At 36.7% G+C, this 22,938-nt stretch overlaps 1 protein-coding gene across 4 annotated transcripts in view; it reads left to right on the top strand.

The window, feature by feature from the left end:
* Nucleotides 1-22,938, top strand: part of ITGA8 (integrin subunit alpha 8) — a 238,191-nt gene that overhangs the window by 180,334 nt on the left and 34,919 nt on the right. For all 4 annotated transcript variants that reach the window (XM_069086246.1, XM_069086244.1, XM_069086245.1 and 1 more), the window contains exons 27-28: nucleotides 5,075-5,188; nucleotides 16,608-16,709. In XM_069086246.1, coding sequence (XP_068942347.1) covers nucleotides 5,075-5,188; nucleotides 16,608-16,709 — 216 coding nt within the window. The remainder of the gene's footprint in view (nucleotides 1-5,074; nucleotides 5,189-16,607; nucleotides 16,710-22,938) is intronic.

Below are 22,938 nucleotides of genomic sequence, written 5' to 3'. Positions count from 1 at the left end.
GAAAGAAAGAAAGAAAGAAAGAAAGAAAGAAAGAAAGAAAGAAAGAAGGAAAGAAAGAAAAGAGGGAGGGAGGAAGGAAAGAAAAGAGGGAGGGAGGAAGGAAAGAAGGAAGAAAAGAGAGAGGGAGGGAGGAAGAAAGGGAGGGAGGGAGGGAGGGAAGGAGGGAAGAAGGAAGGAAGGGAGGGAGGGAAAGAAAGTAGGAGGGAAAAGAAAGGAAGAGAGAGAGAGGAGGAAGAAAATTATCTCTACTCTCAAGAAGCTTACCTTCTATTGAGGAAATAACATGTTAAATATTTTAATGTATTGAACAAATATATATATATAAGCTATTGTATAATATAAATGTTGCATAATAATTTTAATCTATTATATATTAATTTATTAAAGAAATATAAAAGCAACATAATTTGGAGAAGGAGTGATCACTAACATGTAGGGGAAGTGAAGAAATCTTCTGATAGGCACTCAGGTAGAATCTTGAAGGGGACTAAAGATCCTAAAATGGAAGACCTGAGGAGAAAATCTATTCCAGAAATGGGGACTAGCCTGTTTGAAGGCACAGGGATAGGACATGGAATGTCAGGAACCATAAACAAAAACGGGCCAGTTAATCTGGCCTCCATGAAGTAAAATATGTGAGTGGGAGTAATGTGAAATATGCCTAGGGAGCCAGATTGTTAAGGACTATAAATGTGAAGAAGGGGAGATTACATTTTGTCCTAAAGACAAGAGCGGGGCATTTCAGTTTTGTGAGCAGAAAGGTAACATAATTAGACTTGTGCTTTAGGAAGCTCATTTTGGCAGCTTTTGGATAATGGATTAGAGAGGGGAAGCATGAAGATATTTATCTTATATTAGGAGGCTTTTGGAATAATCTAGCCATAAAATGATAAGGGCTTGAATTAGGATGGGGAGCATACCAGTAAAGAGAAGGGGGACAAATGCAAGAAATGTTATGGATGTAGAATCTAAAGATTTGGAAACTGATTGTATAAACAGTGGAGAACCAAGGCTTACTGTAAGATGGCAGATACAGTTGCCTAAAAAGGTCATGGTGTCTGTGATTAAAGGGAAGTTAGGAGGAAGGATAAGTTTGGGAGAAAAGATAATGATTTCCTTTTTGACATGCTTTGGACATGAGATGTCTTAAAAGACATCCAATTGGAGATTAGCAATAGACATTTGACCTGGACTGGAACTGGCCTTCAGTTGAATGATTCCAGTGGGATATATAAATTTGGAAGTCTTTTGCATAGAAATGATCAATAAAACAATGGGAGCAAGTGAAATCCCTAAGAAAGATGTTAGAAGAGAAGTTTCAGGACAGGACTGTGAGAAACACCTAGAGTTGGGGGCATAGATAGGATTCAGCAAAGAAGACTGAAAAAGATAGAGAGGTTAAAAAAAGAACCAAGAAAAATTGGCACCCTGAAAAATGAAAATAACTAAGAGGTTCCAAAGAAAAAAATGCCCTTTCTACTCAGTGTTTTTAGGGTCCGGACCTGTTGGTTCAGTGTTGGCTAAGGCCAGAGGATAGATAGAATTCAGGACCAAGGCAAGCCACAGGAGATCAAGTTCAGGTCCAAATGGAGCTTGAAAAATCCCATCTAGTCTGGAAGATACAAAGAGACCATAATTAATTCTGGTGTGGCCAGGCAGATTGGGTCCTTTCCAAAATCAATGTTCATTCCTGTTTCTGCACCCTCAGTCCCTACTGTTATCTAACCTCTCTCTTCCCAGCTGATCCCTGAACAATGTCCTTGACCTCACATACCAACCGCCCCTCCCGCTGATGGCCACCTTATTTGGAGCCAGTCCCCAAGGCTCTAGACAGAAACCATCCATGGAAAATTCTACCTGTTTATCAACTCCAGGGCCCCAGTGCAAATGCCATGTACTTTGGAATTTCTGCCTTTCCTTTGCCCCCATTTCCCTTGCTCAGATGCAATATTTTTAAAACTAAGTTGTGTTAATTTGAATTCCAACTCCAAGATCAAATTATTTTCCTTCATCAATTTTCTTGTTTGACTTTTCAGTAGAAAAGTTTTTCTACTTCTGCAAACTACCCAGCAACTTACAAGTTGCAGAGAGTATAAAAATCCAACCATCTGCTTCCACATTAATTACCTGATTGCGCTAATTAGCATTCTGGAATCTCTTTGTTTCTTATTGTTTACAAAATTACAGATCACTTTACCCACTCTTTGTCCTCAAGTCAAATTGCTGAATAACTCTAGCTAAAAAGTGATTATGCAAAGCTGATTCAGAAATCAAAAGCTAAATAAAACCTACAGTTTTTGTTTTGTTAACAAGACTTATTCAATCACTTTACTGACTAGAAATTTAAAAGGACAGAATTCCAACATCTGTCTGGAGGGGGGAGGGTGGATCATAATGTCAAATTTGTATTAATAAATGTTTATCAGTTATAATAAAATGTAATTTTTGTACTAAAACTTCCAAAACTTTGGAATAGTTCATTTTACACAATTCCTACCAGAGAACTAGGGGATTAATGGACCAGAGAGATTCTAAAAGCAGACAGTGCCCCAAATAGACAACATTTACAGCTTCCATCTCTCTCTGAAAGAGAACAAGGCCATTTTCCATTCCTGGTTCATTTCCTTCATTTCCAGAGCAAGAGATTGAAGAGAATATGGCCAATTTTATTACTCTTCTAACCTCCTCAAGGGTAGTGTATGTCTACATGTTGTACTTTGGGTTTGGAGAAGCTGCCTTTTATGAAGCATGGGTAATCATGAGAAATGCCCTGGAAATGCCACTTAATAAATTTTTGTCAAATTTGATCTATGGCCTGAAGTCTTTTTTGGAGTATTAAATGTATTATTATCATTCTCATTTAATAGTTGTTATTAATACATATGTAATATGTATTGATTCATTAAAAGTTTATTAATGAAATTTTCTTGGCACCTAAAAGTCTATGTAGTACAAGTAACCTTCACCACCACCACTATATGTACAGAACATCTATGGAATTATGATTGAATTAGCTGGTGAGAACTTTAGCGATCATTTTCCCAACAGTGCTGTGAATTTACTTCCTATTTTTATAACTATTTCAATAGATCTGGAATTTTTTGTCATCCTATATATTTTATGCATTTAAAAACATTATTATGAGAAGGAGCCATAGACTTCACCAGACAAAAGGTTGTCACTGATCTAGCCCAACTCTTTAATTTTACAGATGAGGAAATAGAGATCCCAAAACTCTAAGTAACTTAAGTGACTTAAGTCACACCCTAAGCCGTGACAGATCTGGGATAAGTCTCCTGACTTCCAGGCTAGCATTCCTTCTGCTAGACTTTGATTCCTTAATACTCACTTTTTCAGAACTACCCAATGAGCTTTAATATATATAATATATCTTACAAATATATCTATATATTTAATATATAGACTATACCAAAATGGTTCCCTTGTTTTATCAGTTCCATTAAAGTGAAATTTTTCAGGCTTAAGAACTAACTCATGACATTCTCCTCATCCTCCCTATGTGGAAAGCAAGTACTATTCAATAATACAGTCCAAAGGGAAAATGGAAGTCATCCTCCAAAATTTCATCTTAAAGGCAACTTTTCAAGAACATTTTTGCTTCACCCAATGGAGAATAAGAAACTGAGTAACGCTGGGATCTGGATTCAATGTGTTAGGTTTTGGTTTTGTTTTTTTTGTTTTTTTTTTTTTTTTTGCAGGGGAACTATCCAGTAAGTTGTGACTGATATAATCAGTGGAGCCCTTAGTGGCCAGAGGAATTAATGGAACATATAGAAGTACCTGATTTATAATCAGAGAGAGTAGTTTTGACACAAAGACAAACTAATTTCCAAGTACCAGTCATTCAGTTATGTAAATTAGGTTTCTTAATGTATAGACCTCTACTGGTGCTATCACAAAATAGCCATGAGAAGCAGACTGGAGTAGCAGTAGTCTTGAGTTGGAAGATCTGGGTTCCATTCTCATCCCTAGCACTTCCTACATGTGTCACACTGGGCAGGTCACCTGACTTGCCTGTGTCTTAGTTTTGTCACCAATGTAATGGGGTAGTAAGTTTTTTATAACCCACTTCAAAGAGAATGGTGAGGAAAGTGTCCTAAAAACCTTAAACAACTATATAAATATGAGTTTTTATCATGAATCCTTTGTTAGTGGTTTGATCCAGACTTACAGGATCCAGGGTCCTATAAAGGATATTGAAAAACATGAACTGAGATGAAAGAAAGAAGGAAATTCAAGTAGAATAGGAGGCTCTAGGCACATAGTAAGAAGTGCTTTTTATTCATTCAATAAGCAAGGAGGTGTGGTAGACAGAGCACTGAACTTAGATTCAGAAAGATCTGAGTTCAAATCCAACCTCAGACCCTTGTTAGCTGTGTCACCTTTAGTAGATCACTTAACCTCACTTAGTCTCATTTTCCTCATCTGTAAAATGGGGCCAATAACAACACTTTATTCCCAAGTTTGTTATGAGTATAAAATGAGACAGTTTTTGTAAGGTCCTTTTTCAAACCTTAAAATGCTATGTAAATGCTAGATTATCACTAGCTTCATCATCATCATCATCATCATCATTATTATTATTATTATTATCATTATAGTCTGAACTGAGCAGGATGTAAATGTACACACTACTCTTTTTGGGTATCAGAAAAAACAAGCCAAAGACAACGCAATCATCCCTATAGCTATGGTCTATTACTGCAGGAAATTCTCCATGTGAAACCTCATCTTGAAATTACTATGATATACACCCATGAGGATTTCATGGGGACAGAATAGTAAGGAAAAGCCAAGGGAATAAAATCACAACATCGTACCACGGTTCCCCCATCTTAGAAGTTTGGTGAAAGTTTTGGCATTCTGAGATCTCACGTTTTAAGTGTCCAGTTCTTTTTGGTGGATAAAGAACTTTCCTGCTTCTGCTAAACTGAGACTTGGTTTATAGTGGTGGTATCCATGGATAAGAAAATATGAATAATTGCAATGTCCCAATTGAGCTGTGTCATTACTGCAATCCATAAAGTCATCTCTCCAAACTTCTTTGTTACAGAATTGCACAAACATTGAGTGCTTGCAAATCTCTTGTATGGTTGGACGATTAGAAGGAGGTGAGAGTGCAGTCCTGAAAGTCAGAGCACGTTTATGGGCCCAAACTTTTCTCCAGGTAATGGAAGTGCAAAACGAATTTTAAATAGAATTTATTTTCTTTCTTTTTTTATTTTAATTTGTCCCCAGTTACATGTAAAAACAATCTTTAATATTCCTTCTTAAAACTTTGAGTTCCAAATTCTCTCCCTTCCTCCCTCCCCATCCCAACCCCCATTGAGAAGGCAAACAATTTGACATAGGTTATACATGTGTAGTCATGCAAAACTTATCCAAAATGTCATGTTGTGAAAGAAAACAAACAAAAGACAACTCAAGAAAAATAAAGAAGGTAAGAAAAAATATGCTTCAATCTGTATTCAGATACCATCAGTTCTTTCTCTGGGGACAGACAGAATTTTTCATCATAAGTCCTTCAGAGTTGTCTTGGATGGCTATATTGCTGAGAACAGCTAAGTCATGGAACCTCTTTTCAAAACCAGACAGGCAACTATTTTTTTTCAAAGAAATTTCATTTGAGGAGTCCAACTGAGGTCAACTGTCCCTATCTCAGGTGGGCCTATGATTTAAAGTGTTGTTACATCTTAGAACTGCACATGCAGCATATTCCAAGGTAAATGCAAAGCCTGGCATAACACTATCCACTCTGAAAAAGCATTCCCTACAAGGCAGGTCCTTCCTAGTCTCTGTCCAAGAGAATGCAATCACTCCAGTACCAAAAGACCTAATATAAAGTAGTTTTTCCTTTCATATGTTCAGTAACATAGACTTTAAGCATGGCATAGGGTAAGGTCGTAGTGCACATATTATTTGTTTTAGTGGACCCATTGCTTTAGATTATCTGTGAAACAGTAAATAATGAACAGGGAATTGGATGGACTGTTTAATCATTTTGTTTCCCTATTGTGTTAAGAACTAGGGATTTCCCTTTGAAAAAAGCCACATTTCTTTTCCTAAAATATCTGATTATTTGACCATCTATTTGTTCTAGGTTTCTTCAGTTATTTCAATCAGTATACTCTCAATCTCATTAAAAAAAAAAAACACATGTGAGTTAAATTGTATGTCCCCATGGAAATACATTTTATTTGACTTAATTCAAAATGCTATATAAGATCAAATGGAAGACCCCAAAGGACTTACTCATGTAAATATTGTCTTGGTGTTGCCTTTCCCAGCAGTCACATCTTTTGCTTCTTGCCAAAGTTCTCCTGTAGCTTGATTTTCTTTAATATATTGGGATCATAATAACTTTGATAGATCTTTGATCTCCTGGAAATGAGTACTCCTGTTGGTGTGGATCACAGCCTACCCATGTTTTCTCATCTAGTGTCACTCTTGCCCATACTCTCCCATCTGTCCTCTATAAGTGAACCACCCAGTGATGTGGAGGGCTTCTTACTCTGGGGTCTGTGAACCTGTATTTTTAGATTTTCTGGTAACTACATGTCAGTGTAATTGGTTTCTTTTGTAATACCATATGTTTCATTTTATGTCCTTTTAAGCATTATTCTGGGAAGTCCATAAGCCTCACCAGACTGCCAAAAGGGTCAATGACACAAGAAAAGAGTGAGAACCCCTGTTCTAGATCATTTACATGAATGCCAATGAACCAGAGGGGCTGTCCACCAGTTCACTTCCATCACTCAGCCCATTAGGGGCTTCCATTGCTTTCCAGTCTCAATGATGTCCTTTATATGGTTTTCGGTGTGCTAGAAATATGCTGCAGCCTATTCATACATCACTTCATTGCCCTTTGAGTGACTCACTACTTGAATTCTTTGGAGACTGTGGTATTCTATGACTCAAAACCATATAGCATTAACAAAAGAATATTGGTATTTTTAAAGGGACCATAGATGAATGAAAGTAAAGAATGTAGATAAGGTTGCATAAGCTTTTCAAGCTTGAGCTGAGAGGTTCCATCCTGTACCCATTTTTATTGATTTGTGCTTTAACTAAACACATACTTTAATTACCCACTATTCAATCAAATATGTCACAAACCACAAGCCCTTCTCTTTTCTCCTTCCAGAGGGAGTCTGGAAATGAGTTATATTATCATCAGTTCCAATCTTACATCCTGTAATGACATGATTCTCCACCTCATTCCAGCATAGTAATGGAATCACTTCTACAATCTAAAAGATAAATTTCCAAAAATGGATTACTACCTTTGATCATGTTTTTGGAGTGATTCATAATGTCTTAAACTATTTTCAGTGAAATTCCTTAAAGGGCTGTAAAATTCCTAAAGCTTTGCTTTCTTTATCTAAACTTACACTTGAGGATAGATTTCTTTTTCTTTTTGCATGCAGATAGCATTAATTAGTCTTGGATGAGATTTTTAGCCAGAACAAAAGTATTATAAATAACACTGGAATTTTGACAAATTTTAACAAATGTTCACAAAAAAGGGGTATGCTATCATGGGGGAAAGCATGAGTTTATAACAATAAATTCTATAATAACTCATTTTTATATAGTGCTTCAAGGTTTACAAAATACCTTCCCTTACACTCAGCTGGTAGTGGTATCAGCACCTTTTTGCAAATGACAAAACTGAGATTCAAAGAGGAAAATAAGTTCTCCAAGGTCTCCCAACTCTTAAATGATAGTTTGAATTTGAACCCTTCTCTGTGTTTTTTGGTTTTCTTTCCAAAATCGCACCAACTCACCTTGTTCCCACATTATATATTTTGTCATTCCTAAGTTGACCATCACTTTCAGGAGGAAGCCGGAGGTAAGAGGCCAGGAGGACATTATCAAACTGAAATCCAATCAACTGATCAACAAACATTTATTAAAAACTTACTATGTACCAGGCATTGTGCAAATCATTGAAAGGTCATAGAAACAACATGGAAACATGAGAGGAATAGCAAGTAGGCCAGTATTGCTACACTATAGAGTGCATGGAGGAGAGTAAGAGGGAAAAATACTGGAAAGACAGGAAAGGACTAGGTTATGAAGAGTTTTAAACACCAAACTTAAAATATCCAAGCCATTTAAAAACCCTTCCAGCTGTACTTTGGACATCTTCATTTCCCTCCCCCTGGAACTCAGACTCTGCCCCTGGAATCTTGGGCTCTGGTAGGTGAACCTTTGCTCTGTCTTGGCCAGAAGCTAGTCACCACTCCACTTTCTGCACATTTCCAAACTACATGCTATGTGTTCCCAGTCCTTTTCTGGTTCTTCCCTTTATGTGTTGTCTCCATTAGAATAGGAAAAAAAAATCTCTTAAGGGCAGCAGCCATGTTGCTTACTTGTATTTGTAGCCCCACTGCTTACTAGATTGCTTGATCATTCACTCATTTGTATATTGATTCATTCATGCACAAGTCATCACCCTCATGATGTCCCATTGGTCCTCTTCAAGAAGGAAGAATGAACAGCAACAACCAAGGAAGGAAACCTTTGTAGCTAGATAACAAAGAAGAGAGGACAGGCTTGCTTGTGGGGTATATGTTGAAAATGTCTACACTGCCATTAAAGGAATTTTTATTATAACTTTGTCATGAACCAGGTCAGGAAATCCAAGCATTTCACTTAGTTATAAATAGCTATTGTATTCTTTCTATTTAATGTGATTATTTCCCTGACCTACATTTATTATTAGATCTTAAATTTCTCAGAAATCCTCAACATAAAAACCAGGCAACATTTAATGTTTCTTCTAAAGAAGGTTATAAAATAGAGAATTTTTTAGTTGCTTTTGTAAGAATACACTCCTCTTATAAATAACATATGCCCTCAATAATATCCTGGTTTTCTGGCTCTATGGCTTTTTTAATAGGATATGAAAAGGCTGAATCACTCACATTGTATAGATATGCTTAGGATCACCCTACTTCTGGGACTGCTATGTGGGCATAGTGGATAAGAGTTCCAAGCCAGGACTCAGAAAGGCTCCTCTTCCTGAGTTCAAATCCAACCTCAGACACTTACTAGCTATGTGACCCTGGGCAAGTCACTTAACCCTGTTTCCCTCATCTGTAAAATGAGCTAGAGAAAAAATGGCAAACCACAGCAGCATCTTTGCCCAGAAAACCTCAAATGGGGAATTTTCTTACCAGGGATTTCCTTATAGCAATGAAATCACAAGTCTAGACCCTATAGATAAGCCGAATAGCATAGAAAAGAGCAACCCAATTGATGGAGGGCTTTGAGTCCATATCATAGGAGCACTTGAAGGATTTGGGGATGTTTAACCTAAAAAGAAAAGAAAGAAACTCAACAAGGATACGATGGCTCCTTTGTCTTGTGATGGAGGAATTAGATTTTTACTGTTTAGTCCCAAGATCAGAACAAGCATCCATAGGTGGGAGTTGGAAAGGTGCAAACTTAAACTTGATGTCAGGGAAAATTCCCTTAGAGTTATAGTTATCTATAAGTAAAACAGGCTGCTTCAGGAAATAGTAAGTTCCCACTCATTGAGAGTCATCAAACAGAGACTGGATAGCCACCTGTCAGGTATATCATAATGGGTATTCTTTTGTTGTATGGGTTGAACTAGATGGTTGCTGATGCACCTTCTTTTTTTTTTTATCAAATTAGCTAATGCTTATCTGTTGTATTGTTTTTTTTTTCATAAAGCCAGCTCTAGATGTATTTATTAGCTCAATAGTTTTGTTTTGTTTTATTTTCAATCTTATTAATCACACCTTTGATTTTCAGGCTTTCCAATTTGGTGCTTAATTGGGGACTTTTAATTTGTATTTTTCCCAGTTTTTTTTAGTTGCATGCCTAATTTACTGATCTGTTCTTTTTCTCTTTCGTTGATGCAAGAATTTAGAGAAATAAATTTTCCTTTAAATACTACTTTGGCTGCATCCCATAAATTTTGGTGTGTTGTCTCATTGTTGTCATTCTCTTTAATGAAATTATTGATTGTTTCTATGATTTGTTCTTTGACCCATTTATTCTTTAGGCCTAAATTGTTTAGTTTATAATTAGTTTTTAATCCGTATTTATGCTGCCCTTTCTTGAATATAATTTTATTGCATTATGATCTGAAAAGAATACATTTAATATTTCTTTCTTTCTACATTTGATTTTGAAGTTTTTATGCCCTAATAGACAATCAGTTTTAGTGTAAGTACTATGTGCTCCTGAGAAAAGGTATATTCCTTTCTGTTCCCATTCAATTTTCTCCAAAGATCTGTCATATATAACTTTCTAATATTCTATTTGCTTCCTTAGTTTCTTTTTTTTGTTTATTTTTTTGGTTGAATTTATCAGGTTCTGAGAGGGGAGAGCTGAGGTTGATGTGCCTTCTAACTCCCAAATTCTGTGATTCTAAAATTATTACTTGTGTACTTAGCTCCTGGCTCCCAAAGTCCCATATTCCAAATTCCTGCTTATTTCATACATATGAACCTAATAACAAAAGAGATGGATTTATGTCTTTTTCTTTAACTGCGTGTACTTTCTAATCCTGTAATTATTAGTTTTGTCATATAATCTTCCTTCCCCAACCTGATGTTTGGTATCCCATTGAAAATCTGTAGACCACCATTTTGGCATATGATGATTCTCTAAGTGCTCCTTTGTCCATGGGCCATCCAGAAAATATTCTCTTTCACTTTATTCCAGACTATCTTGGGATCTATGACTGCTGCATGAAACATAAAGTCTACTTGAAGGTTTAAAGTTTTGCCAGTAATTGCTTAAGCTTTTTATTTCAGACCACAAGGCTTTTGTTTCCAGTAAATGGTGAATATTTAATCACAGCCTCCATAAATGGGCTGTGTGGTCAAAAATAAAGTGCTCCTTGAAAATGAGTTAAGAAGCAAGAGAGTGGGAGTGGGGAAGAACACTCAGCTGCCAGCACACACTAGGTGTTTGCCCAACTCAAAAGTCTCCATCTCTATTAGTTGCCAACCCCATAACTTTTATATGTACTATTACAGACAGAAAATTGTTCTACAAAAGTACATAACAGAGGCAGCCAGTGGTCTGCTAACCTCAGTTTAAATGAAGCAGTTATGGTGGAGGTGCAGGGCATTTCCGCAGCATTAATGACTGGTTGAGGCAAGTGGATGGGCCAAGATACTGTCAAAGAATATTAACCCCAGATGGTTTTTCAGTTTTCAAAACCCTTCAATATGGCAGTGATTGCTGTTATTAGAATAAATTACTATATGTGAGAATAAATCCCCTAATCCTTAACCCACTCCAGTATGATAGTTGTTAAATAAAGAATATGATTAAGAGAGTACTACTTAATTGGATCTACTCAGCCTGCAAAATCTATTCAATAACCCATGTATTTACCAGAGATATGGCTATGAGACAGAAAAAAGATCCCAAAGCAAAGACTCGGGTGATTTTCAAGGCCTATACATTCAGCTGCCATCTAACATCTGCCCAGATTGCCCTGGCCCTGTGACTTGTCATCATTTCAGGGAAGAGAAAAATAGATCCCTTTCCAAAAATGTTGGGGACCTTTGAGATATGAGTACAGAGCTAGGGGAGTAAATTGTATTTTCCATTTTCCTTTAGCTCCCACCCCCCCTCCACTTGTCCACAGCCTAATTTCTTTTTAGATCCAAGGTCTAATTGTTCATATGTCTGAGATAGGATCAGAGTAGGTATATATTTAATTTTTTTTCAAAGTGCCTTTTTGTGAATTTTCATGATGTCTTTATATCATTTCCCCAATTTGCTACATGTTCATTCCTGATTTGGTAGAGAATTCTGATCTAAAGTAGTAAGTAAACCCTATTCCCTATACACTCCAGGAAAAATAAATCATCTGAAACATTTATTACATGTGCCCTTCCACATCAGGCAGGTGCTGGATTTCACTGGGCTGCAACCATTAAAGGAGGATTTCCTCCATGCCGAATTTAAAACAATGGATCACTGGTGCAGGACAGACAAGGCTTTCAGTGGAGGAAATTTAAACACTTCACCTTGATAGTAATTTTCTTGGTGAGAAAATTCGGCAAATTAAAGATGAATTCATTTGTAAAGGCAGAAAGGGGAAGAAGACATGTTGAGGAAGAGAAATGGGATAATGCCTTAGGAAAGTTTTAGTGAAATTGAATGGCTGAAAAGACCCACATACTTTTTCTAAAAAAAAAATCCATCTTGCATCTTACAGTGAAATTCATTTTAAAACTGTTTTTATCCTCTCCCTATTCAAAAACTTTCAGTGCATTTTATTACCAGACCCCTTAGTCTGACACTGAAAACCATCCACAAGCTAGACCCCAGCTATCTTTTCACCCTGTTTCTTGCTGCCCAGGACCCCTACATACCATGCAAGTCAGAATGTGTTGTTCCTACTGGTTTCACCACCCAAAGTGTCTTCCTTGCAAACTTTTTTTTTTTTAACAAGAGACCTGCTATTCCCTTCTCTGAAATGCCAATAAAGTTTATAAACTCAGGTCTATTTCAGCAGCTGCCAGATAGCAATTTGATCCAATCCAATGAGCATTTATTACTTACCTAGTCTGTACTAATGTATTTTAGCAGAAAGAGAGGTTCACTTTGAGGAGGTCACTTATAGGAGACCTAGAGTCAGGAAACCCTGAGGTGGAATTTGGGCTCAGACAACTACTAGCTGTGTGACCAGGAGAAAGTCACTTGACCTCCCTGAGCTTCAGTTTTCTCATTTATAAAATGGCAATAATAATACAGAAACTACCTGTCCCATAAGGTTGTTTTGAAAGAAGGTGCTTTGATGCATCCATGCCCTAATTCATTCATGGCAAATATTTGCCAAGCAGCTGCTTTTCCAGAGCAATGTACTCCCTACCTGAGAAGATACAAAAGTTGAGCAATTCTTAGTCTCAACCCCTAGGAAGTTTGGAATTTGTTCAGAAGGTGATTAACTTTCAGGAGATAACAGTGTGTGCCCAAAGCATTTGGGAACACAGCTCTCATAGGAGTGAATTACGTACCGCTTAAGACCATCAGGACGTTCTTTTGAAAATATCAGTTCACAGAGTAGATTTCTTTGGGATGATTTGCTCCTATATTGACAGTAGTATAAATGATCCCCTGGGAGACTTAGTGTTTGGTTTGAATGACTGAGTGGAAGTAGTCTGAGTGATGTCAACAGTAGTGTATAAGCAAAGAGAGTTATTAGTTATAAGGCAATATGGAAGCAGAGAAAGCAGTTATCTTGAGTAGGAGGTATGGGATCCCCAGAGAGTTCCAGATGCTCCCTCTGGTTAATCTCCATATAAGGAACATGAGGATAATAGACATGGTTCTCTTCTGCATTAGAATGGAATGTCTTGAGAACTGGGAGTACTTTGCTTTGGTTTTGTAACCCTAGTACATAAGACAGTGCTAAACTCAGAGTAAATGCTTAATTTAAAAAAATGATAAGCATTTATTTAAAAAAAAGCTTGTTGGTTTTTTAATGGCTTTAATTATGAATCAGGTATCAGGTGGGGAGGTGGAGGTTGAGATTAGGATAATGTGTGTTCACAACTGAGTAGGACTGATTCTCAACCAGGAGTCTGGTTTGATTCCACCATAGAGAAAAAGGAGAACAGTGGGCAATAAAGCTGGAAACATAAGTTGGAGACATTGTGAAGAAATTTGAATGCCAAAAGAAGAACTTCAGATTTTATACCATAAGCCAATAGAAACCATCTCAAAGGATTTTGAATAGGCAAGTGACAAGATCAGACCTTGAATGAGAGGGCATTAAATAATGCAATTCTCATATTAAAAAAGACTATGAAATAAGAATCATTAGCTTCTCCACTGTTTGTCAGAGTGGTTTATAAGGTAATTATCTATATATTAGAAAATGGATTACAACCACCAAGTTTATGTGAGGTAAAAATCATAGGCAGAGTTGTTCAAACTATTATATATTAAGAGCATGATTGGGTGACCCAATAAGACCAGTCTTAGCCAGACAGTAAACAGTCAAGAACCTGGAGATAAATCACCAAAATGATCCCAGACCCAAAGCCATGGTATAGTGGAAACAGCACAAGATTGGAAGTTAAAATCTGGTTTTGAATTTAGGTTTGTTAACCTATGCAACATTAATCCTTAATTAATTAATCACTGTCCTCTGGGCCTCAGTTTCTTCATTTTTAAATCTTATTTGAGATATGACATCTTTGATATCATTTCCAACTCATGAATGGGGTTAATTATCCTATAAAGATAAAAGGTTTAATCCAGTATTCTTAACCTAGGGGAATATTGAAAATATTTATTTTCAAGCAATTTAAAATAATTATTTTTACTATATTTCAATATAATTGGTTTCTTTTGTAATGCTGCATATTTTATTTTATGCACTTATCATTATTCTGAAGAAAGTTTCCATTAATTTCCTCAGACTGCCAAGGGGAACCATAACACACATAAAATTAATAAATTAATAACCTTCAGGCTAAATAGTGATACTGCTAGCATGAGGGTTTGCATGAAGAGTATTATAACCTAACCCCATGTCATAAGGCAATAAAAGAGGAAATAAGCTTAAATTATAGGAATGTTGGGGAGGAGAGTTTATTTAGATACTAGGAAGATATTGTAGATTATAGGGCTGATTAAATACTGATAAAACTGTCTGAATAGAAATAATGTAGGATTTCCATTCCTAGGGGTGACTTAGGTAGATGGATGAATGGGTGGATAGATGGATGGATGGCTAGATGAATGGATAGATAGTGTTTTTCAGAAACGTTGAACTCTTCCCATTTCACAGGAATTCAGTAAGTTCCTTCTACATTTATTCTTACAATAATAAATACTAGTAACAATTTTATGGGGTTCAATAGTAGCTTATCTTCATCTACTAGGAGGCTTTTATTTAAACAAATGGAAGTGGGTCATTGTTTACCTACTTAAGATAACAAATTCATGCATTTTCAAAGTTTCATTTAAATACAAAAAAAACAAAATTGTGCTATAACCAAGTAGACATTAAAGTTTCAGTTCTGGAAGCTTTTGTTCCTTACTGTATTTATTTGAAAATAGTAAATTTAGTATATCTTTTTAACCTGTTCATAACTCAGACAGATGTGTTCTGTCTTTTCTCCACTTCTAATCAATCTTTAAGAGCTTTTTGAATTTTTTTAAAAAATATATCAAAACAGCTCTTATTTGGAATCAAGAAAGGAACCACTCCAAATAAGAGAGGTTTTTTGAATTGCTGAAAACTGCTGCAAACTTTTTTCATTTTAAATTTTAGCTGTTTTTAATGAAATATTTTCTTAGATAGTTTCCTGCCTTCTTATTGTACTACTTCATAGATGTAACCAGATGGGCATTGCTTAAGTGAATGACAGTCACTGCCATGCCATATTCAACTCGACCTGCAACTAATTCAACAAGTTTAGTCAATTATGTTTCTTCTTCATCCCAAAGTGTTTACTGTTTACACTTCTTGCCATTTCTAATCTCTAAATTACTGCTAGTTACCATTGGGAATCCTCACTCCTGTCCCTGAATTTCACATTTTCTTGAAATGTTTTCCTTTTTTGCCTTTTGGTTCCCCTGTAGCTTGGCATTGATAATGTTCTTGTAGAGGCCTGAGAAGAGACATGCTAAGAGTAGTCTTTCCACATCTTAATGGTTACACTCTTGGCAAGCCTAAGTTTAGGAGTTCCCTAGTATGAAAAATGGGTATCAACTTCACAGAAAGAAATTTCGTTAATAACAAAATGTCTTGGAGAATAAGGAATTGCCCATGTGGCCCCTGCTGCTGGAAAACTGGGGCCATCTCTCCTTCCCAGTTCCCAGCAGATCTCAAGCCTTTTACCTGCATCATCTACTAATCAGCACTCCTTGCTAATTGGAAAACCAACCAATATGTGTATGAACTATCTACTGACCTGAGCTCTTCAGAGCTGTTTTTAATCCTTATTCACCATTCAGAGATAATTAGCCACTAGAAATATGTTTTCTTTGACCACTTTTTACTTCTTACTTCAGAGCCATTCTAAGTGCTTGAGATTGATTAAGAACAACACTTTAAAAAAACCTTAGGGATAACAGATGCTTCGCTGTAGCTTAAAAAAAAAACTTTTGGCTATCAGCATGTCAAAACATTCTAATTGTGGGGAAGAGGTATTTTGGGAGTACGTAATGGGACAGAAACAGGGCTTGGTAAAATTATTTTATTGATGATTATGCTATCTTTATTATGGCCATCATTTTCCATTAGAGCATGCCATGTCCAAAAGAGCATAGCATTCAAAAACCTGAATTCAAATTCTCACTCAGTCGCTTTACTAACTGTGTAATTTAGGGAAATTTACATTATCTTTCTAAGCCTCAGTTTCCTGGTCTAGAAGTGGGGTTAATAACATACCACCCACCTCATGGGGCGGTTGTGATTACATAACTTTGTAAATTTACAAATGCTACAGAAATGTTAAGGTAATACTATTATGAGCATCTTGAAAAGCATAGGCAGCTGGATGAATGCCAGTTTATACTTTGTGATTTTTATATTTTAATGCAGTCTAATAATCTTTTTGTGTTTTCAGAGAAAAAATGACCCCTATTCACTTGCTTCTATTGTGTCCTTTGAAGTTAAGAAGATGCCCTATAATGATCAGCCAGCACAACTCCCAGAAGGAAAAGTAGCAGTAAGTATCATCCTGAAACATCAGCTTCCACAAATGAATCAATGACCATTTTGGCTACTCTTCTTCGTGTGGTCATGATTATATGCAAGGGTCTCTTTGAATCAATCGCTACTTTCTTATTTAAGAGAAATAGCCTAATTACTTTTTATCTGATTTTATGAAATGTCATATAAACCTCTTCTAAAATTAATTTTCCAGGGGCAGCCAGGTAGCACAGCGAGTAAGAGGATGTGTCAGGATGACCTGGGGATCGAATCCCGGGCTCAGACACTTAGCACCCACCCAGAAACACCTGGCCATGTAACTTTGAGCAAGTCACTTAACCCCAATTGCTTAGGGGCGGCCAGATGGCTCAGCAAGTAAGAGCACCGGCTCCAGTGTCGGGGATGACCTGGGGATGAAATCTGGGCTCAGATACTTAGCACCACACCCAGAAATAACTGGCTGTGTAACCTTGAGCAAGTTACTTAACTTTACTTACAAGTTACTTGCTTTAAAAAAATAAAATTAAATTAATTTTCCAGGAATCCTTTCCTAATCCTGGTGCGGGAAAGACAGAACTAGTATCTTCATATAAGCTATGTGCCTTTGAGGCCATTAGTGACTTTATTAAGTAGCTGGCATGTGAATGGAGATTTGAAGTTAGGAAAACTTGAGTCCTGACTTGGACATGTGTCTTTAAGCAAAAATCACTTAACCTGCTTCTGCCTCAGTTTCCTCATCTGTAAAATAGCAATGATAATAGCACCTGTCTCACAGAATTGTTGTGAAAACCATATGAGACAACATATGTAATGCATTTTGCAAAATGTGAAGCACAATATAGCTATGAATATTTTTCCCAGCATCCTACACATGGCAAATTCTTAATAAGCAATTACTGGAATTAGGATCAGAGGGCATGGTTTTAAATTCTTGCACTTAGGGGCCACTAACTGATACAATGGATAGAACATTGGCTCTGGAGTCAGGAGAACCTGAGTTCAAATCCAACCTCAGATAGTTGACATTTACTAGCTGTGTGACTTTGGTCAAGTCATTTAACCCTGATTGCCTCACCCAAAAAAAAATTTAATTCTGGCACTGACACTCCCTATGTAACCTTGGCCCGAATCATTTTCTCTTTTTGGCCATCTGATTTTTCTTTGATAAAATGAGAGTTGGACTGGATAATTCCATAGGTCCTCTCCAATTCTAAAGCCATCACCTTATGAATTAGACTTTTCTGCATGTTACAATTTTGTTTTAGGAAATGAGTTGGGTGTGTAGTATTGGTGATGAGATAACAATCTATATTATTCCTACAATAGTGGAATTATCCTATTACAATGGTAACAACGATAGGATTTAAATAAACTACCAAGGGAAGATCCAGAGAGCTGAATTCTGGCCCAGTCAAGGCCATTGATTGTATACCTTACTTAGGCTTGGGATTCTCCCCTTATGCCCTCTACCCAACCTAAAGAACTTTCTTCTTCTCTTGTAAAAGTGTAGTACTCTAGAAGTCAACTTTGGCATGGTGGAGGGATCACCATTGCCAAGTCCTTTCTTCCCACAGCTGTACAGCAATGATCAGAGCCAGAGAACAGGAAAACATGTTAAGGTCCAAAAGCTCATTCCATAGTCATCCAACAAATAAATTCTTGTGACCTTTGACAGGAGCTCTTACTCTTCAGCTACTGCTGTTTTTGAAGGAAGAAGGTCTTAAGTAGATGTAGTATCTTACCAGTGGTGTGCTATAATTGGTTTTTACCAGATCAGGAAAGCTGTTACATTTTCAGTGTGAGTATTTAAACCTCTGAAATCAGGAAATGCTACAAATTGTGGCTTGATGTTTTTGTTGTGATTGTCAAGAATTAAGAAAAGGATGCAGAAAATGTTAATAATGCACACTAAACTTAACAAGCTTTAGTTGAATTAGCATAAAGTATAGAGAAAAATGCATACTTTTACATTTTTCTAGAGAGAATGTTGTTAAACATTTACAAGCATACATTTCTTAGCCCAGTTCTGGTCTAAGATGAGGAAGAGCAGCTTGGTGGAAAGTTTGGTGGGTTAAGCTCTAGAGGTCCCAAATTCAAATCCTGGTTTTGCCATATGTTTACCTGGGTGATCTCAAATAAATCAGTTATCTGAAGTTGATGCCCATTTTTCATACTTGGGAAGTCTGAAATTTGGGGTTGCCAACAATGTAACCATTAAAATGTGGAAAGACTACCTTTAGAATGCCTCTTCTCAGGCCTCTGCAAGAACGTTATCAATGGACAGGAAAAAAACATTGTTCAGGGAGACTACTGTCTTGCTAGCATTTATACAGGAAACAAAAACAAAAGCCACTAGGAATTTGACAGCTCTGGTCACCTGAGAAGACACAGGGGGCTTGCCATGTGTTTCTTTTCTAAGTGGCCATTAGTTGCTCCTCACAGAGAGGAGAAGAGAAATCCTCCCCATAATGAAGGTCCAGTCTGCTGAACAGAATGAGGCAGGCAAATAGCTTACTTTTATAGACTATGGGAAAGAGTAGCACTTCAGAAAAGAGTTTATTCTCCTGACTCTCAAGTTACCAATCATCTTGAAGGCAAACTGGGAATTAACCAGAGGAATTCCCTGTCTTTTTTCAGCAAATTGCCAGTACCCATGCCTACCTCCATGGTATGTTCCATTCAGATGCTTCCATACAAATGTCCCTACCCTGTAATGAGATCAAGTTGATTAGGAAGCTCAAAATTGATGTAGGTCTCTCCAACCTCACACCATTACACCACCCCTTACATGAAAGATAAATCCAGAGACCAAGAAGAAGAATGTATTTTTCTCTATGTTTTATGCTAACTCAACTAAAGCTTGTCTGGATATATCATTTTAGATTTTTACAAGCTGATAAAAAAATTCAGAGTGGTATTTTGGGGCAAATACCCCAACTCTTTCTTCATTTAGCTCACTTTTTTTAAATTACAAATGCCTACTGTCTTTTGATTTATGATCAGACTAGAAAACAGAGGTGGTTTTGATTTTTAATATTGCATATTCATCCAGAGGATTTCAAAGCCTGCAAGTTCCAAAAGACAGAAATTGCAGTTCCTTTGTTTTCTATCAGCATGTGCCCAATAACAGAAACACATGTTGCAGTGATCACAGCAATAATACTGCACCATCAGTGGAATTGGCCACAAGTGATTGCCTTCTGTTCTCACAAGTCTCAGATGGGCTCCACAATGATCAGATCAGCATCCTTCTCACAACAGATACAGAGAAAAAGAAAGGGAGCTCCTTATTTGATGCCAGTGATTTACTACCCAATATCTACAAAGGTTATTGGGACAACATTGAGGAAGAGTAGTGATTTCTGGTTCTCTAATATCTGGATGGTCCAGAAAGCTGTTTCCAGGCTCAAGCTGGATGTGGGACATATGGGAATATCCCTGCAGTATTATGAGTAGAAAGAATTCTGCTTTGAGCTAGCAAGCAGAAAAAAAAAAAGATCTTTGCTGCCTCTGAAAGACATTGTCATTCTCATTATCCAAACAGACCAGACTTCCAAAGAGTGGGAGAGAAGCATTCACTCTAAAGTGTGATGTGCACTAGGGTTGATAGGTTGAAGACAAGAGCTCCAATCCACAATCTACCAAATGCCCTTTCGTATGTACTCTTGGGCAAGACACTTAACCTCTTGGTCTCCTCCTTTGTAACATGTAACACTAATATTTGCTTGTCTCCCAACCCTGTGGGAAGGATTGATTGGTTAGTCTGTACTCCCTTTTCAACATGGTCATAATTTATATATTTCCTGTGCGCTACATAGGCTTTGTAGCTGTAGAAAATGACCCTTTGTTCACAACCATTCATTCTGTTTTTAGAAGCTGAATCATTCATGCAGTCTAACATTTGTTATAATGTGGGATGAAAAAAGAGGATGAAGTGTGCAAAGGAATTAAGTCTACAAACTGAATCATCACAACTGACAGTAGAAATCATTCAGCATTCCCTTCAGGGCCCTGATCTCTGTGTCTGTGACTTCATCTCCTGTCACCAAAGTAGAATTCATTACGCAGCTTCAGGGAGAAAGGTCTTTGGTTGAGTTCAAAAGCAATTGCTTATGCAAAAGAAATTCTTCTATTTTAAAACTATACAATTAGAATATGGTCCCCATTATGAATCTAAGATTCTAAATTAATCATTTTCCCCCAAATAGAATTGGGCCAGGGGGCAAAGAAACACTTGTGTTGGTGTCCAAGGATCAAGGTTTAGATATCTCTTCTGATCCTTATTTATCTCTGACATCACACAATTCACCTACCAGTGCTGGGCTTCCAAAGACTCATCTGGAAAGTGAGGCATTTGGCCTTAATATTCTCTGAGGTCATTTTTACCTCAAGATCTGTGGTCTTCTGTGTGTGAATGTATATACATACATACACATATTTGTGTGCATTATGTGTATGGTCATACATATAAACACATGGGACACAAGTCCATTACATTTGGAGATACCCTAGAAAGATGAAAAAAGAAAAAACCCATTGATCTAACAATGTTCTTCATATTCATGATACCTTACTTTTTCTTTTGTTTTACTTTACTAATAATAATACTTCACTAATTATGACATATTCAGGTAAACTTTACTAATACTTTACTTTACTAATAGTACTTTACTAGTAGTACTACTACTACTTTACTAATAATAAAAGGGGAGACTTGGGTCCATTAGGCTATATATGTATGTATATGTATTGATTGATACATTATACACATGTATACATGTATAATTTATGTAAGTTTTTATGTATATGCAGATATGTAAACATTTATATATACATATATGTGTATAGATAGCTGACTCCCTGACCCCTACCCTTTTTTCCCACCTCCAAAGAAAGCAGGAGAAAAATAAAGATGAAATAAGGTATAGTGGAGAGACTATTGTGTAGAGGAAGACCCAAGTTCCTATTCTTCTCACTAACATTTGCTAGATGTGTGACGATAGGCAAATCACATATCATCTTTGAGCCTCAATCTCTTCATCTAGAAAATGAGAATAATAATATCTATAGTACCCATCCTACAGGGTTGTTGTGAGGCTCAACAGTTGTTGAGTTGTTATGTGTGTGTGTGTATATATGCATATATATACATATATACACACATGTGTATATTGCACATATGTGTGTATATAAAATCATGTATATTTATATATATATGCGGATTTACATATATATACAAATATGTCTACTCATATAATACTTTTAAAACAGAACTTCATCTAAATCAATGTCCATTGTAGTTAGTATTTATAATCATTATCATTTTCAGGGGCACGGCAGAAGGCCAGATTTCAACTAAGAGCGTTTTATAATCTTACATTTTTACCTGAATATGTCATAAGCATCTAAAGCCCAACGTGTCCATAATAGAATATATTTTTCCCCTTAAACTCATCCCTCTTCCCAGTGTCCCTGCTCTAGTAGAGGGCACCGTCATTCTTCTAGTCATCCAGCTTCACAACTGTGGGGCCCTTCATCCTTATCTGTAAACTCCCTCACATCCTTCTATCCAATCCAGTCTTTTTGATTCTACATCAACAACATTTCTTAGCTCTGTCTCTTCACTCACATGACCCCAAAGGCTACTGCCCTGTAAAAGCCTCCTCATTGCTCTCCTTGCCTCTAGCATCTTGGGTCTTCAAATCATTCTCTGCAAATGCAAAATGTCTGCTCCTAATGCAGAGTCCTGAGCATGTCACTGCGGCTCCCTATTGCCTCTAAGATCAAATACAAATTTCTTAGTTTGCTACTTAGAACCCTTCACAATCTGACTCCAATCCCTCTTTCAGTGTTGATTATACATTGCTCCTCCTCACATACTCTACATTTTATTTATCTTTACAAAAACTGTCTATCATGCCTGGAATTCTCTCCTTTGCTACCATCCCTTGGAAGATTCATTCCATGATAGTGTCTTTATATTCTTCTCCTCCTCCTCCATCCCTTCCTCCTTCTTCTCCTCTCTCTATACACACATATGTGTGTATTATATGTATATATGTAGTATTTATTTAATAGTATACATGTTGTATTACTCCCTTAGAAGGTAAGATTCTTGAGGAAAAAAACATTTTGGTTTTGTCTCTTTATCCCTAGGGCCCAGAATAATACCTGATCCAGCACAGGTCCTCAATATGATTGTTGAAGGGACCTGAACTGAAGTAGGATAGGAAAATAAGGGGGGG

Source organism: Petaurus breviceps, unplaced genomic scaffold (assembly GCF_028583685.1).
Source record: "Petaurus breviceps papuanus isolate PSGF00001 unplaced genomic scaffold, PetGlider_PUasm1.0 178, whole genome shotgun sequence".
Taxonomy (NCBI): Eukaryota; Metazoa; Chordata; class Mammalia; order Diprotodontia; family Petauridae; genus Petaurus; species Petaurus breviceps.
This window is presented reverse-complemented; position numbering and strand designations above follow the sequence as displayed.